The following is a 26649-nucleotide window of genomic DNA, read 5'->3' on the forward strand; positions in this document are numbered from 1 at the left end:
ATCCTTTTTTACTTGTCGTCTGTCTGGGCCTCCCAGAGCCTATCCATGCTGTGTGCGTGTTTCTCACGTAAACCACAGTTTACAACACCTTCTATTAGCAAGGTCAGAATGGCCTAGATGTCAGATAATTCATCAAAATGTTTCATCCTTCTCTCAAGCCAATGAACTGCCCTCTCTCAAAGTGTATCAAATGGGCCAAATGTATTATTGTGTCATGTTTATATCTAACGGTTAATGATCTCTCATCAAGAGGTGCAGTACTCAGAAGTAGCCTCTGAGATGCTTTTTATAGGGCAGTGAAGGAAGCAATCTTAAACTCTTGTAGAGAGACCCAGTGCCTGAACAAATTACATCCGTAGTCATTTATTGTAGACTAGCTTCTGTCCACGACTTTGTCTGTGGGTTGTGGCGTTGATGATCCACCTACATTATGCAAATTGTTGCCGTCGATGGTTTGCCTGCTCCGGCATTTTGGCAGCTCACAAGCTGTCCTGCTGCTGACCTTGTTCCTCCCACCGAGACTGTGATTGTTCCGTCATCTCAGCAGCTCGCTGGGACACCATATAATGAGCATTTTGTTGGTGTTGATGATACACCTGCTTCAGCGTTTCGACAGCTGTTAAGATGGCCAGCCGCTGAACTTGTTTCTTGCACTGTGCCTGTGATTATTCCGGCATCTCAGCACCTCGCTGGAACGTCATATAATGAGCGTGTTGGTTAAAGGTGTTTACCCATGTCAGTTTGTCATCACTGCCTGAAGCAGATTAGATAATATGCAAATGCATGAACACAGAGATAACAGCCCTGTCTTTCTCAGAAGCTGAGATAAGAGCAGTGTAATATAGTATGTGAACATAAATTCATAACAGTCGTGAAGCCATGTCATTTACCGGTATAAAAAGTGGCCTATATTTTAATCGAGGTTACAATCTATCTATGTGCCGATTTTCATTCAAATCCGTTCAGCCGTTTTTGCATGATACAAACATACAAACACACAAACATACAAACTTTCAAATTTATAATATTAGTAGGATATCTGCCTGAGACATAACTGTGTGACAAATGTAGCAGCAATGCAACATTTCGGAGTGTGTTGGGTTTTGTTTTGTTTTTTGTTAGCAAATGTATGTTAGAAAGTTACAAAACTCTTCATTATGATAATGAAATGTTATTTCTTTCAATTTTCTCATTTCCGAGATCTCTGTCTGTTGTCTGTGACCGCACATGTTCATTCTTTACTTCCAGAAGCCAAACTCTTGTACTGTTCTTTGTCATTGATCTAATTAATAATTTATGATTTGCACAGGGTCATACCGATGAGCTATGGGGATTAGCTGCACATTCCCAGAAGCCTCAGTTCCTGACATGTGGTCATGACAAGCAGATAACGTTATGGGATGCCATCAGTCATCGTCCAGTCTGGAGCAAGATCATTGAGGTTTGCATGTTGTTTGTCACACAGCTTTTCCAGAAGCAGATCTAATTGATAAGGAGCACTTTTGAAGAACTTGACAGAAAAGGATTACTCACTGTCTTTTTGTTTTTGGTTTTTTTTTTTCATTTTATTAATTTTAGGATCCAGCCCAGTCTGCTGGCTTCCACCCAACTGGCTCTGTTGTAGCAATAGGGACACTAACAGGCAGGTATGTCTCTCTTTTAGTATTTAGTCTAAAATAAAATTTCTAACTCTGAAAAAGCCTAAATCTTATGCGTTATGTCCACTGATCAGTATCCCCCTCTAGTGGTCGTTTCTGTAATCTCTGGTGGATATTGCTTTGTACTGCTGGTTTTTTGTTTTTTTTCCAGCTAATACAATTAAAGTGATGATGATTCCCGATTTATCCTTTCAACAAGCAAACTCTCCAGCCACTCATAAATTAAACATAATAATTTTTATTACTGCTCGATGACTGATGCACTGTAATAGTTTAGTTCTAGTGAGTGATGAATGTCTGTGTCACTGCTGTCCCTCCGGCCATCTACTGGCTCACTCTGTATTTTGTTTTTCTTACCAGGTGGTTTGTGTTAGATACAGACACCAAAGACCTGGTCACTGTACACACAGATGGAAACGAGCAGCTCTCAGTCATGTGCTACTCTCCAGGTTCGTATCCCTTTCACATTCGACTTTGTGTGCAATGGCCAGTGTTATACAGGTAACATGTATCGTAACGTGCTACTCATTATAAACTACATGCTACATAAACTATACATAAACCACTGCAGTAAAAAGCACAGTCTAAACCCATTCTTAAAACTGAAGATAAACTCAGAGTTTGTTTGAACCCGGTCTTAAAGGTGTTTATAGCTCGAGACCTTTATTCCCTATCATCAGGGTAGGGGATGATTCTGTGTTCTCCAGGGCCTCCTGTAGTCATAAGAACAGGGCCCACAAGTTCGGCCACTTGGCCATTTACTGCTTTGGAACTTCCTATAGAAATGGAGTGATGACCAAGCAAGTTCCGCACCGCTGGTTTACTTGCGCACTCATGTTTTCGCTGTGGCAAGATATGTATCTATAATGTTTGTATCGGTATATATCTCCAGCACTCAGTCTTTCTGGTCATTTTCCATGTGTGTAGACCAGGAGCAGGTATCAAGTAACAGGATGTCAACTGCAAAAGGAGTGTTAGGGCACCAATGGCAAATTCGCCTGACTTCTCTGCAGCATATTGAAGTTTCTTTCACTGAAGCAGAACTTTTTATACATTTTCATAAGATTTTCTGAAGTAGAATTTTGTGCCCTTAGTCCTGCTAAGAATGTAAGCACCAGAGGCTGATGGGGAAAGTAGGTCCCAAGGTGCCCATAACCTTGAATACATGCAGACACAAATTCAATATATTGTGATGAACTATGTGCACAGCGCACCAATGTTCTGCTTTGTGCTGACTCATATCAGGGAGCATCTTCCCTTTTTGATTTTTTTTTTTTTTCTTCTTCTCTCTTCCTGAACAGATGGAAATTTCCTTGCAATTGGTTCCCATGACAACTACATCTATATTTATGCTGTTAATGAGAATGGAAGAAAATACAGTCGCATTGGCAAATGCTCAGTAAGTTGCATGTTTTTATATATATTTTTTTTTTCTTTCTGTTTTTATGCTGATGCACAAAAAATTTATATTGTCAGTAAATGGTTATGGAAGTGACAGAGAGAATCACAACTCAATAACAATTTATTGCAGTACCGGAAATGAAATATTAGAAGCAGAAAATGAAAACCAATGTTTTATTGTGGTAACATACATTCACAACTCATATTCATTAGCCACAGTCTGTTATTTACGGGAACACTCCAGGCTGAAGTGATGGGTCGGTGGGGTGGAGGGGTTAGGGTATAACATAGCAACTCAAAACCAGGAAGTATCCTTGTCATGTACTGCAGTAAGTCCCTGTGTTGTGTGCTCCACCCCGAAGGCTCTGAGCGTGACACAGGGCATGTATTGCCAGAAAGTGCCTACAAGCATGGCTACTGATGAGCTATAGCCTTTATAAGGCCTGACTGTGTTCATGACAAATCTTTTGTGATAAGCGAAGAGTTATTTTATTTTTAACTTTTGAAGAAACTTGTTTTTCAAGCCTACAATACGTTTAAAGCATACTTCTTTTCTTTAAAAAAAAAAAAAAATGACTAGCACAGGCTAATACATGAAACTTTGTAATATATCTTATTAAAGAAATCTGTATTCTCCACTTTTCAGGCAAAGATACTTTCTACGTGTTACTCTATGAAGAGGGGGATAGAAAAAAATCAAATGATTGCTGTTTCTTCATTCTGCTATTCTGAACTCTTTTAAAACATTGCTAAGTTGTGGATAAGAGGCTGAGTGCACAGAATAAATCAATTAGGCAGCCTGTAGGAGAATCCTACTACACCCCTCCCTTTTATATGGGGTTCTATGAGTGAGACTGAATAAAGAGACAAATATCATGTAAATAAGCAAGTCAAATTTAAGATAAAGAACAGAAGAGCTTAATAAGTGGTGAAGGAAACAGATCTCCTTAAGATATATTATAAAGTTTCTTATTTTCACTGAAGTAACACTTTAAGACTATATTCACACTGTGAAGCTGATTCAGTTGTTCTTTTTCAGAGACCCATTAACCTCAGTGGATAAATTGAGTCAGTGAAAAAGTAGAGCATATCCTATTATGTTTTTTTGTTTGTTTTTTCATTGACACCTTACAGCCTTCTGAATAGAACCTAAATGCCAAACCAGCTGATGGTCAGTGTAAATAGCCTTATCAGTCTTTTATATAAAAATGATTTTTACTGATCTTCTTCTCCTCTTTTCCCCCCACTCCAAGGGTCACTCCAGTTTTATTACTCACCTGGACTGGTCTGTGAATTCACAATATTTGATGTCTAATTCCGGGGATTACGAAATTTTGTACTGTAAGTGGCTTTAACTTCTTGCTTGCTTCCGTGTATAGAAAAGACAAATTTCTAAAGCAGCACTATACCAAAGGTGGGTGCAGGTCCAGAAGGGATGTGGTCATCTATATATAACCATAAAAACTTGGAAAGGGCAGTTAGTGACAAGTATGGAGTGGACCACACTATCGTCAAGGGACTGTGACTTAGTTTTTGGGGGTATCTTACTGCAGACCTACAATAAAATCTTAGGTATCATCTTTTTCTCTCTGGCATTGAATACAGATGCCTTGTTGTGGGCTTGAATATAAGAAGTTAGTTCAGAGCCAAGGCAGGCAAAGTATGCACCCTCTACAGGTCATTTACCAAAAATATTTTCTTATATGTTCTCTGTATTTCCCCGTTGGCTAGGGAATGAGATAAGGGTGAATACATAGTTGTGTTTCTTACATTGCGATCACATAATGTGATCTTTCCATTCCAGGGATTCCCATGGCCTGCAAACAAGTAGTCAGTGTTGAAACCACTAGAGACCTTGAATGGGCAACCTATACCTGCACACTTGGATTTCAAGTTTTTGGTAAGAAAAAATTTATTATAAGTGGATATCCAATAGTGAAATAGAGTTCTGTCAAAAGCTCCAGATCGCCCTCCCTTACTGACATACAAGTTGGTGCAGGGTGGGGTAAGTGTATAAAAATAGATCTTTTATGGACTAGACTAGATCACTGTAGGAGTAAATACTAAAACATAACTTTTACTAATATTTGTTTAAAATTGGCCTAAATAAAATGCACAGAGCTTTCATTCACCTGTTGGGAGATGTTGATTGCTACCTGATCAACTGGGTCTCTGGTCTCTGCATTTGTTAGTACCCAGATATCAAGGGGTAAACTGTGTGGTTCTCAACAAACTATCTGAGAGCTACATATGGGAAAAAGTTATTTTGTAGATGACTGTATAGGGAAGGCAATAAAAATACTAATTGTTGCCTGATAATAGTGAAGTCATACTACAATTGGGTTATTTTATTTAGGCCAATTTTAAACAAATATTAGTAAAAGTTATGTTTTAGTATTTACTCCTACAGTGATCTAGTTTAGTACCTTCAGTAAATTACCCGTCAGTGACTCTTTTATGGACTAGAGAAGTAATATAAGTCATGACCATAGATGTAGTGAAGACACCCCGACTCAAAATTTCCCTTCTTTACATTACACGCTGCATTCAGAGCAATGCAAAATAGAATAAGAAACATTTGTAATCTAAAACCTGCTTCTATGACTGTAAACGGCTTCTCTTTTCTTCTGCAGGAGTGTGGCCAGAAGGGTCAGATGGAACAGACCTCAACGCAATCTGTCGGTCAGCCAATCAGAAGCTTCTGGCTACAGGAGATGATTTTGGAAAAGTCCATCTGTTCGCTTATCCTTGTTCACAGTTTAGGGTAATTACTAATGAAATTCCACAAAGAGGCTGTTTATTAGCTCTCACCCCCAACATACCTGTTGTTTTATGTTTACAGCTGCTTTGCAGACCTATGTGTCTTTATGGTTCTAGACTTTTGACTAAACCCAGTGTCACCTGACCTTCAGCGCCTTACATCACTCTCGCTGCCTCCTCTTCTTTGTAACCTAGATCTGTTGCCTCTTCTACTATCTGTGATAGCTCAGCATGGGTGCTGTATACACAAAACAATTAGACGTTTTTAATAAAGGCTGACTATATTGTGAAGATATGAGATTTGCAATGATTAGAGAGAGACTTTCAAGAAACTATTTTCCACCATGCTTAGTTGATGTGTTTTGTTTTGTTTTTTTGCAGACATCCAGCCACGCTTATGGAGGGCACAGTAGCCATGTCACCAATGTGAGCTTTTTGCATGATGACAGCCATTTAATCTCTACTGGCGGCAAAGACATGAGTATCATGCAATGGCGCATTCTGTAGTCACCTTTGCAGACCACCTGGAAGACGCCAAGAGAATCCCATAAAACCAACACATGCCTTCCTATAGCTAACACGGGCTGCTTCTTAACAAGTCGTGGAGAACTCAGGAACCAAATCTCTTCCTCCTTTAATCACTGTCAGTCTGACCTCCCAGTGTCACCCCTCAGCTTCTAATAAGGGAGAGCACTCTGTACTCCAAATCCTGCAGAACACAGTACGCATCACATTGTAACGCAGAAAGGTCTTATATTCATATTCTATTCACTGTTTATCATGTACTGTCAGTATAGCTTTCATGAAAATATTAAACTTGCCTTGTGTACGTCTTACTTTGCCATGAACAGTATTCAGATAATGTCAGTGACATGAGTTGGTACGTTGCATTAGTCTTCACACCCTAGGAACTCTGAATGTGAATGTTTTTATGGGTCTCAGTACTTTCGCACTTATATTTACTTGTTGTAGTTCTCCTCATTGTTACTCAGATAGGATTGTTCATGGCATTTGGGCATTGCCATTGTCTCATTCCCATATATCTGTAACCTTGGTGTGTGTTTTGGATGTGGTGAGGTATATATATAACCTGCAATAATTTTTTCTATACTCCTTTTTTTTCAGCCGTGAATTGCAGCTCTTATGTTCAATTAGCTGATTTCCTAAGAGTTTAATTGGAATATTGCACTGAATTGTTAAGAGAATTCACTTAGAAGGCCAGCTGTGGCAGATACATATATCATCGGGTTGAAGGAGTCATAGCAAGTAAGGGGGTCAGTAAGAGACGTTACATTTGAAGGAGGCAGTGTAGTATTGGTACCAGAAGTGGTGTTGAAAACCATTGCACTGTAAGTATTCTAGGGTTTGAGTTAGGATCTTAATTGAGGATTGCTCAGTAGTTTCTTATGTAAATAAAGCATATTCTTTGTATAATGTAGAGCAATGAAACCTTCTAATATATGCTTTTGTTACAATGCCTCTTCTTTGGCAAAGATTTCTACTTGTCAATAGTGAAGTAAATCTTTTATGTTTACATCCAGAAACAATCAAACAAAAAAAAAAAAAAAAAGCTGAAGGTTTGCTACAGTTGATTTCTGTGGACTTTTCCTTGCAGATCGCATTACGTGCACTGATATGCATGTGCAAAACTTCAGGTCAAAGCAAAGATTTGTGCTGTTGATATGCTCACAGGAATATCTAGAAGAAATACTTCTATATATTTGGAAAGTTCAGTGATAAGTATGTAAGTGAATACAAGGGTCAAGTTTTGACTCGCTGACAGCAAGCAGAGATCCCAAAATGGTGACAAATTGAAACAGTCTAAAGGGAAAGTGCAGGTTTTTACTTTACTATACTAAGCTAACTGAGGCAGTAGATGCTGCAGATATAAGTATTCTATTTCCTCATGATTTGGAGGAACAGACAGGTTTCTGAAGATGAGTTTGGGGATGATATGTTCTTAGGTAGGCCTTGAATCCACTGTAGCATAATTACTGGCACAGTAGTTATTGGTATAATGACTGTAAACCGGGGATAAATCCTTTACTCCAATTCCTGGTGAGCCCATGAAGAAAGAGGAGTGGGAGTAGTTGAGATAAGTTCTGCACTATAAAAGCCCCACTATTATAGTTGGATTGAAATTTTGTCTTCACAAGTTCCTTACAGACCCTGGAAGCATAATGCAGCACTACCGCAAATGAAATGAAGAATTCTATAGTTCCCAAGTCTATCGGCAGTCTGTGTTGCAAGAACAAGCTGAGTCCTCCACAGAGGAACGAGATCATGAATGGTGGACCCTACTATTAAGAGTGCCCTAATGGGGTATTAGATAGGAATTGTGCTTTAGCCTCTCATGTAGCCCAATTGGTGTTTGATGAAGGATATTTTGCTATAGAGCCAAGTGCCTTTTCTGTGTTACTATTCAGATGTCTCCCTCTAAGTGGCACTTAGAAAATTCTATGAGGATGAATTCACTTCATACTGGGGGGGCACACTCAGCTTTATGCTTTTTATACTGGACATATCGAGCGGCACGGCTCCACTTTTAATTTCCTGTGACTTATTGTAAAATTTATTTTTTTTTTTGAAAAAGGTGCAACACTCTTGTGTAAAGTGGTTTTATTGTGTCAGGTTACGTCTGCATGGAAGGGAACATTCACCTAAACTATTTAATCTTCCAGTCTTCAGCATTAGCGTCTACGAGAACGTTTGTATTCACACAAACAGGAACAGTTATTACGTATATGATTGTTTGATTTAAAAGGCTTGAAATGCATTGTTTACATGGGGCAGGGGTGGGAAAGGAGAAAAATAAATCTGAAATTTGTTATGAAATTTTGTCATCTTCTTCTTTATATATACAGAACCTTCATGACTTGTATGATTTAGTAAATACTTGTATTCCATATGAAATAACACTTCTTAAACCAAAAGCCAAGGGTATAAGTTGACAACTAAGTGATGCCAGTTCACTTGTTAGTAGCGTGTTGGCAGTGATCTATACAATAACACACAGGAAAGCCAACTGTTCCCTATACCTACAGTACACAGAAGAGCTGACAGATAAAAGGAGGTCCTCTATACAATACTACACTATATTACACAGGAGAGGTAATGAGGTCATCACTACTGCACCACACAGGAATACTGACAGATTATATATTTCAGTGGTCTCAAGCTGTGGCACTTGTGTCACAAGGTTTACATGCCTAGGAGGGTATGCTTCATGCTAAAGAAAAAAAGAAACTGATTCAATGTTCCTTTGCTGGTTGCTAAAGTACTGAAACTGCAAGCAGACATGCAGCACATCTGTTCCAAAGCCAGTCCTTGATCTTATAGAACGGAGCAGCACTGTAGTCCTACGCTCGCCACTACAGTTGTCTTCCTTATTCTGCATTGCAGCTCCATGTTCATGAAAATCAGTATTTTATTTGTATGCAAAGTGTCTGAAAAGGGTCTTATAGATTGATTGTTCTGTTGGGGGCTTCACTCTCTGCTCTAGATAACCACCCTTAACTTCTGTCCATCTCCACCCCCACATTGCTTGAGTGAAATGTTCCTCTTCATTACACTTTATCTGTATTTTGGATTGGTTATCTAGAGTGGAGAGTGAAGCCCCAGCAGGAAAAGAAATGCCCTTAACCACTTCAGTACCGGGCCAATTTGTGGTCCAGGACCAGACACATTTTAGGTTTATTATGTATGTGCGGTTTTGAGGTCTGTAAAATTTTTCTCGTATGTCTTAGTCAACTAATTTTTGCGTCTTTTTTCGGGGACACATAGGGCTTTATTTTTATGTTATTTTTATTTTCAAATGTGTTTTAATTTTTTTTATATCCAGGAAAATATAAACAAAATAGGAGGGAAATTGTGTCTGGTTTTCAATTTATAATTTTTTTTTTTTATTTAATAACACAAAGTGTCACTGAAAAACTTTATAAAATAGTTTTTCCTCTCCGTTACGGTAATTTTTATTTTGTATGGTGTCGTCGGGGGTGGGGCTATAACCTTTAATAACGGCGTTTTATTAGCGTATTGTTTATTTTTTATTTTATTTACATTTTTTAAAAAACTTTTTAATTATATTTTTATTTTATTTTTTTTCCAGATTGTGTCACCATAAGGTGATAAGAGACCTTTGGGGACATCTGATCACTTTTTTGTTGTATTCATTGGGGGATGGAGGGGGAGGGACAGCACCATGGTTATAGACCTGACCACAAGGAGGCTGACACTAGGAATATCAAGATAAGTCTGCTCTGCCTCCAAGTTATACCCTCTTTACAGACACTCTGCTAGTCAGTTAGTACCCCAGCAGTAGGAGAGAAATGCAAATGTCCAAATAAGAGCACAGAACCAACATGTCCTAATTCTGAAAATGTACAAAAAAAGGCCTAGCACAGGAGCAACAAGAAAACAAAGGTGGGATCTGTGGCCCCCAATGAATTCAACAAGGAAAGGATTTACGGTCAGTACAAAAATCCAGTTTTCTCACTTATTTCAAGGGGAGAAGCAGCATGGGATGTCCTAAAGCAGTCTGAAAGCATCTTGGTGCACAACGCAAGAACCTACAATGCAAGGTGGCATTTACAGAGGCCACAGAATGGGATCTGGTAAAACCTGGAGAAAGTGTGGACAGAGACCCAGGTGGCAGCCTTACAGACCTGGGTGGCAGAAGTCTGATGCCAAAGAGGCACCTACAGGGATCGAGGAAAAGCCATCACATGGAGAGGCAGCAACCGATCCCTGATAGCAGACCGAAACCATCAGGAGATGGAAACAGTTGGGCCCTCTGGGAGAACGACAAGGCGTCCAAACAATGAAAGGGGTCAGAGAAGGACAAATAGACCCAGATTGCCCAGGCAAGGAAGAGATTGCTCACATGGAACTAAGGGGTCCAGGAAGGCAGGGGAATAAAAAAATATATATATATGGAAAGGCATCCTTGAAATGCGGAAGGAAGAAGCCAACTGAGGAGAAAAGAAGGTAGAGGACTAAGGACAACATCGTCCACATGGAGAAAAAAGCGGAAGCATGATTGGATACCTTGCGGACGGAAGAGATGGCCACCAGGAACGAAACCGTCCAGGACAAAAGCGAAGAGAGATCTCGCCTATGGCTTAAAAGTGGGATCCTGAAGCAGGACAAGATTAAGTTTCCATGCGAGGATGGTAGGAAGGAGTACAGTGTGTTGTTCCCTGCAGGAAGGTCTTCACCAGAGGTTGGAAGGTGAGGTACTTCTGAAAAGAAATGGAAAGGGCAGAAAAACCTTCCACTTAAGAGAGGAAAAAACCAAGACCCTGGTGCAGACTGGACTGGAGAAAAACAGGGATCCAGAAAGACATTACCCTCACACCACTGTACAGAGGCCTTCCACAAATGATGAAAGATCTACTCAGACCGGGAGTTTCGGGCCCTAACCATGGACTGAACAACAGGTTCCAAGAAAAACATGTAGCCTCAGGACCTCGTCATAAACGGCCATGCTGGAAAACACAGCTAAGGTAAGGTGGAAAAGCAGTCCTTGAGGAAGAGGCCAAGGAGCTTCTGCCAGCAGGGATATGAGATCCGTGTAGGCAATCTGGGGCTACCCGGATAGCTGAAACCTCTTTGGTCTTCAGTTTCTTGAGGACTTAATGGAGAAGAAGAAAGTCATTACCCTCACTGAGCAGCGAACAGTACAAAAGCCCAACCAGGAAATCACGGGGCAACAGGGAATGTGTCCAGAGAACTGGCCATGTAGCGGGAGAGTTTCTGGTTCAGGTGGGAAGCGAAGAGCTCTACCCAGAAACTGCCTAACCTGGGGAACAACTGTAGAAGGATCTGGAGAAGCAACCACATGCCCTGGTCAAACATTCCTCTGTTCAGGTAGTTGCTGCCTGTTTCACACCTGGAATCAGAACTGCCTACAGGGCTGGAACAAGGTGCTCTGTCCAAAGGGGAGGCAGGAGAAACACGTAGTCGAGCTGGATGGAGACTTGTCCCAGCGGGCCAGAAATGCCAATTGTAAGAGCTTGTGTGGAAACTGAGCAAGAGAGATTGTTTTTTATCTTTGAGGCAATGTGGCCAGAGCGAAGAGAACATGGAAGGATCCTCTGAGACACAGAGGTGAGTTAGTCTAGGCAGAATGATGAGCTGCTTCAGGGTGTACTGGAGGCGTTCAGGATTTGAGAGAGAAACTGCTAATTGTCGTGGAGGTGGATAATACTGGAGCAACTCATATGGATTTGTTTAGCCCAGGAAATGCACGTCTTGTTGACCGAAAAGCAACAAAGAAACACCGCAGGGAGGAGACAGTCGCTACGAAGGCCGCATTAAATGGATTCTACCATTAAAAATATTTTTTTTCTAGTTAACACGTCGGAATAACCTTTAGAAAGGCTATTCATCTCTTACCTTTAGAAGTCATCTCCAGCCCGCCGTTCGGTAGAAATACCTATTTTCACCGGTATGCAAATGAGTTCTCTCGCAGCACTGAGGGCAGGCCCCAGCGCTCAAACAGCATTGGGGGCGTCCCCAATGCTGCCAGAGAACTCTCTCCAGCAACGCCTCCATCTTCAGCAGCAACCGCATCTTCTTCCAGCTAGGGTCACATTCCGCTCTTGCGCGCATGCGCAGTATGCTCCTGTAGTTCCTGTAATTCTACGGAGAACTACAGGAGCGTACTGCGCAAGAGCGGAGTGTGACCCTAGCCAGAAGAATACGCAGTTGCTGTTGAAGATGGAGGCGTCGCTGGAGAGAGTTCTCTGCCAGAGACGACTTCTAAAGGTAAGAGAGGAATAGCCTTTCTAAAGGCTATTCTGACGTGTTAACTAGTAAAAAAAAAAAAAAAAAAGAAAAGATTTTTAATGGTAGAATCCCTTTAATGACTCAAAACAAAAAAGAGAAAGAGAGAGACACCGAGCGCACTAAGTGTAGTAGTATTGCGATTATGAGATTAGTAAAAACAGAAACGACCAGTAAGCCTCTCACCTGGTGGGGTTGTGATGGGATCACAACACCTTAAACTTCCATAAAGACAGTAGTCACTTCTGGTGAGAGTGGCAGAGGTTCCAAGACTGAACACCGGATTATCCGGGAGGATAGATGTAGAAAAGGAGGAGGCAAGGATCCGCGCTCAAATGGTCATGTCGGAAAAATGAGAGCCAATCGACAGATGAAATTAAGTCGATTTTTAATGGTATCAGGTACAGAAAGAGCACAACGCGTTTCGGGTAAAACAGACCCTTTTTCAAGTGCGTAAAATACAGTAGCCCCCAGGAAAGTAGTAATGTTCTCCAGTAGCCTCCAGCCAAGTAATATAGTGTCCCTCCAGTGGCCCATAAACACGAAATAATGCCCGTGTGGCCCCCTCGGACAACTAATAACGTCCTCCAGTAGCCCCTATGCAAAACCTTTGCATATTAAGCATTATTTCGTGTTTATGGGCCACTGGAGGGACACTATATTGCTTGGATGGAGGCTACTGGAGAACATTACTACTTTCCTGGGGGCTACTGTAGTTTACGCACTTGAAAAAGGGTCTATTTTACCCGAAATGCGTTGTCCTCTTTCTGTACCTGATACCATTAAAAATCAACTTAATTTCATCTGTCGATTGGCTCTCATTTTTCCGACATGACCATTTGAGCGCGGATCCTTGCCTCCTCCTTTTCTTTAACAACTCAAGCGGAGGGAGAGTCCACCTTCATTCTGAGGGAAAAGGAGTCTGCTAAAGGCAGGATTGTAGCCTACTACTGAAGGCTCAGACCATTTGGAGACACGCTAGTCAGGAAAAAAAAAATGTCCAACTTCATGAAGAAGGTAGGGGACAGTCCATGTGAAGCCATTGTTGCTTCAAAATATGGTCAACGCCTCAGAGTAGGGCGGCAGCTGTGATGGAAGGAGATGTCCTGTTGAGAAGTAGGATCCGGGTCCTCTGAGATCTGCAGATTATCTCTGACTGCACAACTGAGCCCTTGCATAGCAGCAGATGTACCTAACTGATGCTCCAGGTCAGAGTTAGAGGCGTCCCCAGTAGAACCAGACCATGCAGGGGGCTTCCAGTTTCTACCTGTCAGATTAGAGCTGTGAGCTGTGGCCCTATCCAGGGAGTGTCCAGAGGAAGGGGAAGACGTTGACTTGTAGGAAAATATCCTAGTCCTCAGTGAGAATGGCTCCAGGAGGTGGAATGGGAGCAATGAGTGTGCCTAGTTAGGGGCCTAGAAATCGATGAGTGGGCAGGCAGCTGTTCCAGAGTTTCTCTCATGAACTGATTGAATATGGCTAGGTTTCCATGGCCCATGTAAGGGAGGACATCCAATCCGGGGGAGGGTCTGCTGGAAGAGGCCAGGAAGGTCTTGAGTTGGTTTTGGTAGAGAGAGCAGATGTTCTCAGGTTGACTGCATGGCAACTCTATAAAACAGCGGGTGCACGATAGGTGACAACTTTGGAAGGGTCCAGGAATTGGAATTGGTGAATTGGAATTGTGAAAGGACATGGTGGTAGAGGCCCAGGAATAAAAGAGGGAAAAACCAGAGGGTTAGCCTACCAGACTGCTGGGAGAAGTCCTATTGCCAGATGCTGCATGGAGAAGTATCCCAGGTGTGGTGTCCCTCAGGACAGGATAGTAGAGTCCTCCTGGAGCCATGTCTAAGAAAGTCTGCCCAGCCACTATGCCCTGAAGTTCCTGGGAGGGATGGGGTGGAGAAGATTCTCATACTTGCCTATCTTCTGATACTCACTTTATCTTGTGTCTTCAGGCACCACAGGGTCCCTCTCTCGGTGAACTTTGCAAGTAGTAGTAGAATCATCTGCACTCTGGACATTGATGCTGTGAGTGCAGTGGGGACTGGGCGACTGGTGAGGCACTCTTTTAGAGAGTGTTGTGCTTGCAGGTGGGTACGAGTAGTTTGGCGTCACGCTGAAATTTCCCCCTGCCTCCTAGTAGCCAGGCCTATACCCATGGTGCTGTGTTCCCCAATGAAATAAGCGAGAAATCCTGATTTTCATTAACATGAAGCTGCAGTGCAATATAAGAGTTTGATACAGATTTTCCTGATGAGTCTCCCTTTAATAATTCTGGCACACTGCAAAAAGTCCTGTACATCAGAATTGAAAGATTTCAGGTACTTGGGCCAATTTTCAGTCGGGTCAAAGTCTGAGAATACAGAAAGTGGCTAATTTTTATATGATAGAAACAGCCATGCACCAAAACTGCACCAGAAGATGGTCTGTTCAGTAAATTTGCCCCAATGTATCTGTTTTCCTAGGGCCGCCATCAGGAATTTTGGGGCCCCATACAGCCTAAGTGTCTGGGCCCCCCCCCCTGCCGCCATTTTAAAACTACTTTATTTTGCGACATACCAATTCTGTATTACATTTCCCTTTATTTAGCAGCATTACAAGGCTTAATCAGATTCTATTTGCAGGTAAAATCTGCTACGTGTGACAGCGCCTATAGAGAGCCAACACCATCTATAAGAGCTCTCTTAATAAATCCTCAGGGCTTTTTCACATTGCGTTTTTGGCCTCCCTTATCGGGATACGTTGGTAACCAGTCAGAATCAGCTGTCAACTTATCCCTGCATGAAGAACTGGCCATTAAAAAAAAAAGGAGGCCTGCAGTTCTCCGTGCAGATTTAAGTGGGTAGCTGATTGTGACTGGTAACCAACGTATCCCGGCAAGGGAGGCCAAAAACGCAATGTGAACACTCCTTTAAAGTGAAAGTCCCACCCCCAAACAGGCTGCTATGCTAGTAGCATAGCCGCCTACATCATTATTAATACAAAGCACACATACCTTTGGAGGTATTATGTGCCTTGTAGTTCTCCAGCTAAAAACTTATATATTATTGCCCCAGTTCCCTCTCCGCAGTGCCGCACACCCGATGCCCCAACAATTCCCCCCCCCCCGTCCACCTTCTAACATCTTTCCATTGCCCCCTGTACCCATACCTCCCAACTTTTGAAGAACCAAAAGAGGGACAAAATGTGCGGCGCTTTGCGCGCCGCGGCAAATTTAGCCCCACCCACTGTTATGTTGACTCCGTCCGTTCTCATTAATTTTTCATGTGCCCGCACACAGTATAATCCTCCTACAGTCACCCGTACATTATATGTCCCCCCTCTATCTCTCCCCCAGCTTCATATACACCTTTCATCTGCCCCCAGTTTCATGTCTCCCCCCTCCATCTCTGTCCCCAGTTTCATGTCCCCTCCATCTCTGTCCCCAGTTTCATGTCCCCCATCTTTTCCCCCAGATTTCTGCCCCCAGATTCATATCCCTCCATCTTTGCCCCCAGATTCATGTCCCTCCATCTCTGCCCCCAGATTCATGTCCCCTCCATCTCTGCCCCCAGATTCATGTCCCCTCCATCTCTGCCCCCAGATTCATGTCCCCTCCATCTCTGCCCCCAGATTCATGTCCCCTCCATCTCTGCCCCCAGATTCATGTCCCCTCCATCTCTGCCCCCAGATTCATGTCCCCTCCATCTCTGCCCCCAGATTCATGTCCCCTCCATCTCTGCCCCGTTTCATGTCCCCTCCATCTCTGCCCCCAGATTCATGTCCCCTCCATCTCTGCCCCCAGATTCATGTCCCCTCCATCTCTGCCCCCAGTTTCATGTCCCCTCCATCTCTGCCCCCAGATTCATGTCCCCTCCATCTCTGCCCCCAGATTCATGTCCCCTCCATCTCTGCCCCCAGATTCATGTCCTCCATCTCTGCCCCCAGATTCATGTCCCCTCCATCTCTGCCCCCAGATTCATGTCCTCTCCATCTCTGCCCCAAGATTAATCTCCCCTCCATCTCTGCCCCCAGATTCATGTCCCCTCTATCTCCATAGTCATGTCCCCTCCATCTCTGCCCCCAGATTCATGTCTCCACATCTCTGCCCCCAGATTCATGTCCCCCCATCTCTGCCCCCAGTGTCATGCCGTCCTCTCCATCTTTGCCCCCAGTGTCATGCCGTCCTCTCCATCTCTGCCCCCAGTGTCATGCCGTCCTCTCCATCTCTGCCCCCAGTGTCATGCCGTCCTCTCCATCTCTGCCCCTAGTGTCATGCCGTCCTCTCCATCTCTGTCCCCAGTGTCATGCCGTCCTCTCCATCTCTGCCCCCAGTGTCATGCCGTCCTCTCCTTCATCTGCCCCCAGTTTCACGTTCCACCTCAGCGTACACGACATTACACTTACCTTCTCCTTCGTTCCCTCGCAGCTCTCTGCGCGCCTCTCTCTCTCACTGGCTCACAGTTGTAGACGCGATGTGACATCATCATATCGCGTCTACAAGCCAGTAGCGGCAGCGGCGAAGCGAGGAGCTGACCTGTGTCAGCTCCTCGCTTCGCTGCTGCCGCTGCTACTGGCTTGTAGATGCGATGTGATCACATCGCGTCTACAAGCCAGTAGCAGCGGTGGCGGCAAAGCGAGAAGCTGACACAGGTCAGCTCCTCACTTCAGCCGCATATGTGTCAGCGAGAGAGGCGCGCAGCGGCGAAGCGAGGAGCTGACCTGTATCAGCTCCTTGCTTCAGCCGCGTATGTCTTCAACTCAGATCTGCGTCCTCTGGATGCAGATCTGAATTGAAATAGGACATACAATGACTTCTATGGGCGCCAGGGGGCCGGCACACGGTGGCGGGCCAAAACCGGGCTCCCCCCATTTTTCAATTTGGCCGGGCCCCTGACGCCAGTAGCAGTAGTACTGGCCTATCGGTGGCCCTGCGTTTTCCCTGTAGTGTTTTTCTACCCACAGTTTTATTATATTGAGCTTCTGCAATGAACAGATTCCCTCAGTCATTGTGAAGCAGATGACTGTGGGGAGCAGAAATGCCGGCCCAGTGCAGCCTGTTCCTCTGGCTCAGCAACAATGTGGTTTTCTTTTCCAATATAGAAGACTTGTAATGTATTGTGTAATAATAGAATTATGTTCATGAAATGCTGTGAGAACAAACATTGCAACCATATAATCACAAGTGTGCGCTGCAAATCCCACATTGAGGACTGGCTATGGCTGTCATATTCTTTATCAACCTTTTACAGGTATATACAGTATAACTACTTTACAACTTGATTAAATCTGTAATATTATGCTTCAATGGAGGAATTTAAGACCGCCATTATCTTTGAAAAAGTGGTGAGTGAGTGAGTGAGTGAGTGAGTGAGCGAGCGGCTTACTTCACATTTATGCCAGAATATGTATGACCAGTATGATCAACTGCCCCCATTGATTTATACCGTTTCTAGTTATGTTACATAAGGCTTGGTTCATATCTGTGGTCTCCATAGGGGCATTTTGTTCGCCAGCAAGCAGCGCTTTTCTCTCCGTATTTTTTGCCCTTTTTGTGCAGAAACCGAATGGAAACCACGCAAACCCATTACATTCGATGGGGTCTGTGGGTTTCCAAAGGTAACCACTTTTCTATGTAGATTAGGCTTCCGTTCAGGGGAAGGGGTGACCCCAAGCGAACCCCCTGAACGGAAACCTGTCTGCAGATGTGAACCTGGCCTAATACAGATTTCTCCATTTTTAATCAAATCCTACCCCACCCTTCTGTCAGGCATGTGATCTCTTTGTTTTGGGCGTCCAGAAGATCACACCCTGGGAAATCAGATTTCTGCCTAGGGCTAGGCTATGAAGGGGTGAAGCATAACACAAAGATTCACCTGTCTGGTCTTGCACTAGGCATAACACAGTACAAAACACATAAAAAGTGCTTAACAGACCGACCTTTGCCATAGCAAGCAATCCAAGCTCAGCTTTCTTATACTACTGTGGGAAACGAAAAGCAGCAATAGGTTGCTATGGGCAACAAGGCCGGGCTTTTAACTTGAAATTGTAAACACTTTAGACCATATTCTAGATTTACTAGTATTTGGTGCAACTGCACTTGCAACATACCCATTCTGCCCCCTCCCACCCTCCACTGGATTATTATAGGGGAACATATAGATTTCAAAGTCAGACTGTGACTGCATAGACATAAGCGTTTACTTTAGCAAATCAGAAACCTCCCAAACGTCTTGTTACCTGAAAGAACAACACCATACACCTGTTGTGTGGTTTATATGGGGTTGGCCACAGTATTAATTAACAAGTTTGTAACCAAAACAATAGAAATCTAACCAAACATATTCCATGCCTGTCTTCATCATGTTGCTGCTTCGCCCGACTGCCAAGCTGCTGAGGCTGCAGGCAGGTGAGGCCATCTTGTACCCAGCGTGGACTCTTCTGCCATGCGGTGACATCTGAAAAAGAAAGAAAACCAGGGCCAGCCAGGCTTACCGAAGAAGAACCAGGTAACAACTAGAGCTACCGTCCCATGGCAGGGTGGGCGGGATGTTCCTTTCACCATCCAAAGCTGAAGGAATGCTCGCCTACTTGTCCCAGAGTTTTTATCTTCTGCAGCTCCACCTACTCCAACTTACTTAGAAATGACAGTCCCCTCAAAGTTTAAAAGATTCTCCTTTATGCCGCCTTCCCTGCCATTCAGTCCCTAGTCCTTTCACTATATGTTTTAGGGCCAGTGGCGTAACTAAAGTCTTGTGGGCCCTGGTGTAATCTTATGTCTGGGGCCCCCTACCCCATCCCTGCAGCAAATTCTGGATAGTGATGGTTATAGGTACTAAGGAGCTTAATCAACCTTAAGGGTACATTCACACTGAGTAAACGCTAGCTTATTCTGAACGTAAAACACGTTCAGAATAAGCGGCGTCTAAAGCAGCTCCATTCATTTCTATGGGAGTGGGGATACGAGCGCTCCCCATAGAAATGAATGGTCTGCTTCTTTCACTCCGAACAGTCCCATTGAAGTGAATGGGGAGTGCCGGCGTATACGGCAAGCTCTGCTCATGCCGGAGCGTACACGCCGGCACTCCCCATTCACTTCAATGGGACTGCTCGGAGTGAAAGAAGCAGCCCATTCATTTCTATGGGGAGCGCTCGTATGCCGGCTCCCATAGAGATGAATGGAGCTGCTTTAGACGCCGCTTATTCTGAACGTGTTTTACGTTCAGAATAAGCTAGCTTTTACTCAGTGTGAATGCACCCTTAGAGTGGTTATAGTAATCTGTGGGTCTCCTTGGTTTATGGGCCAGATGGAAGCTGCAACCTTAATACTGATGCCAGTGCTTATGGGCCTCCTAAGGTTCTGGGTCTTGGTGCAACTGCACCCTCTGCACCCCCTCAAGTTATGCCCGTGTTTAGGGCTACCAATATGATAAAGTACTCTGCAGACTGCTGTTATAGAGGACACTTCAGCTGGCACAACCAGACTGCTTTTACAAGGGGCACTGTTAGAGGTAGCTGTCAAAACTACACAGCGAGGTTGCTGTTACAGAGGAACTCCAGACAATACAACTAGGTTGCCGTTAAACAAGCTTGCAACCTGCTTCTTCTATGAGCTGCTGTTCAGGCTTATTCACACTAACAATTTTTCTGTCCAAGTATGGTCTGAAAAAAATGTATAATACACAGACCCATTACAGTGAATGGAACCATTCACTAGCGTGTTTTTTTTCTTCACAAACTGAGAGACATTGAGAAAAAAAATTGTATCATTCTCTATTTTTTTTTCTATTTACTCTGATGCTGAAAAAAAACAAACCCACAGCATGACACACTGAAGTGTAGAGTAGGTTGTACAATGTCTGGTTTTTTTTAGTTATTTTTTTATAGCCTGCAAAATGGATTGTTCGTGTGAAAGAACCACATTAAAACGATAGCACTTACAGCAGGCTGAGGCCGAATAACCTGCTCACAAACTGAGTTAAGGCAAAAGAGGCAATAACAGGTTTCTGCCACTTTCGTGTTTGCATATGTAAGACAACATTTCAGGTCAGTATTTGTTAAACCAAAGCCAGGAGTAGGTCCAAAATACAGAAGTGCAAATCCAAAGCTCGAGCTAGACTTTCTTGCACCCTGGCAAAGGTTAAAGGGGTATTCCCACGTCGCATACTTACCCGTCTTCGTTCCTCTAAAATCTTCTGTCTTCCGGCTTTGTCTCGTCATTGGTGGGCGGGGTCACATATGCAAAGCCAAACGGCGAGATGCCGCCGGCCCTGCGTGCGCGCTCATACACCAGTCTACCCTTCACAATGCGAATACAGACCCGACACCCTGCGGGTCTGTATTAGCATTGTGAAGGCTAGACTGGTGTATGAGCTTGCACGCAGGGCCGGCAGCATCTCTCCGCTTGGCTTTACATATGTGACCCCGAAGCGGAACAGCATCGCTTCTGCCGCTGCTTGCTTCATGCAGGGCAGAAGCATAGCGATGTGCCTGTGCCGGCGTCTAACAGTCCCCAGCATCCGCGTATTACAGCGGATGCCGGGGAGTTAGATGCCGGCACAGGTGCCTGCAACATCGCTATGTGCCTGCCCTGCATGAAGCAAGTAGCGGCAGAAGCGATGCTGTTATTCCGCTCCTCCGCCCCCGCCCCGGAATAGCAGCATCGCTTGCAGGGCAGAAGCATAGCGATGTTGCTGGCTTCACCTGTCCCCCAAAGGGTAAACTACCCCCCCCCTCCAGGCTCACTCCCGTGTACTTAGCCCCTCCTCCCTCCCCCCTGAGAGCAGGCAGACACATCACTTGACTCAGGTCAGGGCTGTGGCCACAAAAAAATGAATAAAGTGAGATAGTGGCCAAACAAAGCAGTTTTCTGAAGCAATGTATTTAGGAAAAGTCTTACATTCACATTTACAAGCATTATAGATAGGATCCTTGTGACGGGACAACCCCTTTAAGCTTGCTGCCCTAGCCCTGTATTTCAGTGCTTGAACCAAGGCAAACTGGCTTGTTAGCACTTTGGGCACATGCGCCCAGCTACACCCCTGGCAAATATGTGTTCTCTCAGAAAATATTGACCAAAATTCTGCTGTGTAAAAATGGCCTTTGGGTAGATTCACACATGGCAGATTTGTTGCAGGAAATTCTCCCACTGTCCCATTCAGCTGAATAGGCCCTGCAGAAATGTGTTTGGTATTACATAACAGGTCAGTTACAGACGTACACCAATAAGAAATCCATAGATGAACAGTAAGGTATACATATTATTATTATTATTATTATTATTATTGTTTATATAGCACTATTATTTCCATGGTGCTTAACATTTGGGGTTTACATATGGTACACAAAATATACTAACAGATATAGATATACAGATATATATATGTACATATATATATATAGATACAGATATATATATATATATATATATATATATATATATATATATATATATATATATATATACTAACAATGACCTACTGGCATAGTGGGATAGAGGGAACTGCATACAATCTATGAGGGATAGAGACAGAAGCAGAGGGGGAGACTGTACAGATGGCAGTGCGGTGATAGTGTTATTGGAGGTTGTAGGCCTTCCTGAATAGGTGAGTCTTCAGGGCCTTCTTGAAGCCTGTGATTGTGGGGATCAGTCTTATGTGTCGTGGTAAGGAGTTCCAGAGTATGGGGGATGCATGGGAGAAATCTTGGAGGTGGTTGTGTGAGGAGCGGATGAGAGCAGAGCAGAGTAGAAGGTCATTGGAGGATCTGAGGTTACGTGTGGGCAGGTAGCGGGAGATTAGTTCAGAGATATATGGAGGGGACAGGTTGTGGATGGCTTTGTATGTTAACGTTAGTAACTTGAACTCAATTTGTTGGGCAATGAGTAGCCAGTGGAGGGACTGGCAGAGGGGAGCAGCCAATGAGGAACGGGGGTAAGGTGAATTAAGCGAGCAGCACAGTTTAAGGTGAACTGGAGCGGGGCGAGGGTGTTTGCTGGGAGTCCATGGAAAAGGGTGTAGCAGTAATCTAAACGACAGATTATGAGAGCCTGGACTAGCGTCTTAGCAGTTTCTGGGGTGAGGAAGGAGTGGATTTGATGGATGTTCTTGAGTTGGAGGTGGCAAGAAGTGTTAAGGGTTTGAATGTGCGACTTGAAGGATAGGTTGGGATCCAGGGTTATCCCAAGGCATCAGACCTGTGGGACAGGGGTAAGTGTGGTTCCATTAAAGGAGTATTCCCACGTCGCATACTCACCAGTCTTCACTGCTGTAAAATCTTTCTTCCTGGTTTCTTGCATCATTTGGTGGGCGGGGTTTCACATGCAACCTGCCGTTTAGCTCCGCCCCAAACAAGCATGTAGCTCCGCCCACCGCATAGTGTGAACCTATGGGGCGGCTGAAGGGCCTGTGATGTCATCAAAGGTCCTTAAACACTATATGCACAATATTGGATTATGAAGTACAAGCAGGAGCAACTCCATTCTGTGTTACATACAGAGACTGCCTGTCTGCCATAATGAACACAATTGAATTAGCTAGCCTGATAACTGGGAGAACAGAAGAAATGAAAGCAGCTCCTCTCCCCTATCTGAGAGCAGGAAGCTAGATCACGTGGTGTAGACACAGGAATAGCTAGAAACACAGGCTCGCTCCCTGCACTTAGCCCCTCCTCCCTCCCCCGTGAGAGCAGGCAGCTACATCACTTGACTTTTGAGCAGATAAGTCAAGGGCTGTGTCAGCAATGAATTGAATAAAGTAAGATAGTGGACAAACAAAGCAGTTTTGCTGAAGCAATGTATTTAGGAAAAGTCTTACATCCACATTAACAAGCAGTATAGATAGGATCCTTGTGATGGGACAACCCCTTTAACTTTGATAGATGGGTCAGGTAGAAGGGCCATACGGGGTGGGGTGAAGATGATGAACTCCATTTTCTCCATGTTGAGTTTGAGAAAGCGGGAGGAGAGAAAGGGGGCTACGGCCGTTAAACAATCTTGAACTCTGGCCAGCAGGGAGGTAATGTCAGGTCCAGAGAGATATATTCGAGTGTCATCAGCATAGCAATGGTATTGAAAACCATGAGATTCTATTAGTTGGCCCAGGCCAAGGGTGTAGATGGAGAACAGGAGGGGTCCTAGGATGGAGCCTTGGGGGACACCTACAGAGAGAGGGCGAGGTGAGGAGGTGAGATACCAAGATATTAGAGTATTTCTAACAAGAGGGAGTGGTCAACTGTGTCAAAGGCAGAGGAGAGGTCAAGTAGGAGGAGGACAGAGTAGTGCCGCTTGGCTTTGGCAGTTAGAAGGTCATTAGTGACTTTGGTTAGGGCAGTTTCTGCGGAGTGACGGGGTCTGAAGCCTGACTGAAGTCTGTCAAAGAGCAGGTTGGACGAGAGATAGGAGGAGAGTTCTGAGTGGACGTGTTGCTCAAGCAGTTTTGAGGCAGTGAGATCGGTCGATAGTTGGCCGGAGAGGACAAGTCGAGGGAAGGTTTCTTTAGTTATTGGTGTGACTGTGGCGTGTTTGAAGGTGGAAGCGAAGGATCCATTGGTTAGGGATAGGTTGAAGAGATGGGTTGGGACTGGGGTGAAAACTTTAGTGAGTTTGGGGATGAGATGTGACTGGTTCGGGTCAAGTGCACAGGAGGTGAGGTAGGATTTAGAGATTAAGGAGGAGAGCTTTTCATACATACAGACTAGTCAGTAAGACATTAACCCTGTCATATAACATCAATAAGGGTTGCATGCACACTACGTAACGCCGGGCGTGTATGAGAGCCGTACACGCCGGCGTTACAGCAGGGCTGCCGAACACTTCCCATTCACTTCAATGGGAGCGCTCGTAAACGCCGCTATTACGAGCGCTCCCATTGAAGTGAATGGGAAGTGTTCGGCAGTCTGCCGTAATGCCGGCGTGTACGGCTCTCATACACGCCCGGCGTTACGTAGTGTGCATGCACCCTAAGTCTGTTTTTTTTTTTTTTGAAAAATATGTCCTATATTAGGGGGCCAGTAACAGGGCATTATATTGTGTGGGGCTATCCTGCGTAAAATATGGAGAGGAGCAGCAAAGGGAGCTTGGCATTTTACTGGACATGACAGGGCTTCAAGCTGTACCATATTGTCCACATTTTTGACCCGTAAATATGAGGTGTTATATGTAAATAGAGGGCATGGCTAGTAACAGTGGTGTAACTAGGAATGGCTGGGCCCCATTTGACCTGACCCCCCCCCCCCCTCCCCCGACCGCAACTGATAATTTCCCTCCCCAATACAAACCGCATTCCTGGATACACTGTTGTGCGCCATAGTAGCCCCTGCACACACTATTATGCACCATAGTAGCCCCTGCACACACTATTATGCACCATAGTGGGCCCTGCACACACTATTATGCACCATAGTGGCCCCTGCACACACTATTATGCCCCATAGTGGCCCCTGCACATACTATTATGCTCCATAGTGGCCCCTGCATACACTATTATGCGCCATACTGGCCCATGCATACACTATTATGCTCCATAGTGGCCCCTGCACATACTATTATGCACCATAGTGGGCCCTGCACACACTATTATGCACCATAGTGGCCCCTGCACACACTATTATGCCCCATAGTGGCCCCTGCACATACTATTATGCTCCATAGTGGCCCCTGCATACACTATTATGCGCCATACTGGCCCATGCATACACTATTATGCACCATAGTGGCCCCTGCACATACTATTATGCTCCATAGTGGCCCCTGCACATACTATTATGCACCATAGTGGCCCCTGCACACACTATTATGCCCCATAGTGGCCCCTGCACATACTATTATGCTCCACAGTGACCCCTGCACACACTATTATGCCCCATAGTTGCCCCTGCATACACTATTATTGCCCAATAGTGGCCCCTGCACACATTATTATGCCCCATAATGGGTCCCTGCATACACTATTATGCCCCATAGTGGCCCCTACACCCACTGTTATGCCCCATAGTGGCCCTTGCACACAGTATTATGCCCCATAGTGGTAGTTATGCCACTGGCTAGTAAATAGCAGTTATGGCCTACATCTTATTGTAGTGTATTATGTACGGCAATAGTTATTCCATTCCTGAAAACTGAATATTCTGAGAGCCCCCACCCAATGCAAGCCGCTCCACCTGACACCACACCCACTGTCGCTCAAACAATTTTCAATCCTTCTCAATTACGGTGTGAGAACCTCCCAACTCTTTACCGATGGGATGATAAGCCATTGCCAGGAGAATCCGGACACAGCTTTCTTCCCTCTCATACAATAAGCCACGCATACATGTTTATAGAGGAGCTGTGTATGATGCTAAACAACAATATTCGACCGTTATTTTTTAAACTAAACTTTCAATGAAAAATGATATTAAAACTCATGCTATTTTATTTTTTGCTGCAATATTTCCAAAATCACAGGAAAGCACTGCTGTTTTGCTGCTTTTTGGAAAAATCCTGACAAGTATAGCATTGCTGTAATATGTGAATAAGCCCCAAGTCTGAATATTTCTGGAGCTGGAAACCGTGGAAAATGCAAAAACTAGTGTGTGATGGCTAGGCAGTCTCTTTAATATGTACATAAATCATGAGAAGTAATTATTGTTATTACTATTTCTAATATCATACAGCGCCCACACCCCAATCCAGTCCTCACCCCTGAATTTCCTGTATTTTTGCTTCTTGTTAATTCCATATGTAATACAATCAGATATAAATGGATATTACATGGCAGTAAGGGTTTCTATATTCTCATAACGTCTCACAGGATTGGTACAATAATTGAGCAGTGAAAAGTGAAACTAATTTGATACTTCTGCAGAACCTTTTGGAATTCTTAAGAGGCTCTGCAGCAGCTGAAGTTGAATTACAAATGTTTGAGAATCCCAGTCCAGTACTCAGGCTAGTTACAGGTGCTTGGATCCCAGGAATGGGTAGTGACAGGAGAAGGGAGGGAGAAGGAACTGGAACCCCAGCTAGAAAGTGGATTCCAGTCCTTGCAGTTCCCAGGGCTGCCACTAGCGGGTAGTAGAGATCAGTTGC

The 26649-nt window shown here is 44.2% G+C and overlaps 1 protein-coding gene across 7 annotated transcripts in view; it reads left to right on the plus strand.

The window, feature by feature from the left end:
• Window positions 1–8411, plus strand: part of EML1 (EMAP like 1) — a 97939-nt gene extending 89528 nt beyond the window's left edge. For all 7 annotated transcript variants that reach the window (XM_075282486.1, XM_075282488.1, XM_075282491.1 and 4 more), the window contains 8 exons: window positions 1310–1441; window positions 1579–1646; window positions 2019–2107; window positions 2960–3057; window positions 4313–4400; window positions 4864–4959; window positions 5693–5823; window positions 6201–8411. In XM_075282486.1, coding sequence (XP_075138587.1) covers window positions 1310–1441; window positions 1579–1646; window positions 2019–2107; window positions 2960–3057; window positions 4313–4400; window positions 4864–4959; window positions 5693–5823; window positions 6201–6326 — 828 coding nt within the window. In that variant the 3' untranslated portion in view covers window positions 6327–8411. The remainder of the gene's footprint in view (window positions 1–1309; window positions 1442–1578; window positions 1647–2018; window positions 2108–2959; window positions 3058–4312; window positions 4401–4863; window positions 4960–5692; window positions 5824–6200) is intronic.
• Window positions 8412–26649: the final 18238 nt, after the last annotated feature.

Source organism: Leptodactylus fuscus, chromosome 7 (assembly GCF_031893055.1).
Source record: "Leptodactylus fuscus isolate aLepFus1 chromosome 7, aLepFus1.hap2, whole genome shotgun sequence".
NCBI classification, from domain to species: Eukaryota; Metazoa; Chordata; class Amphibia; order Anura; family Leptodactylidae; genus Leptodactylus; species Leptodactylus fuscus.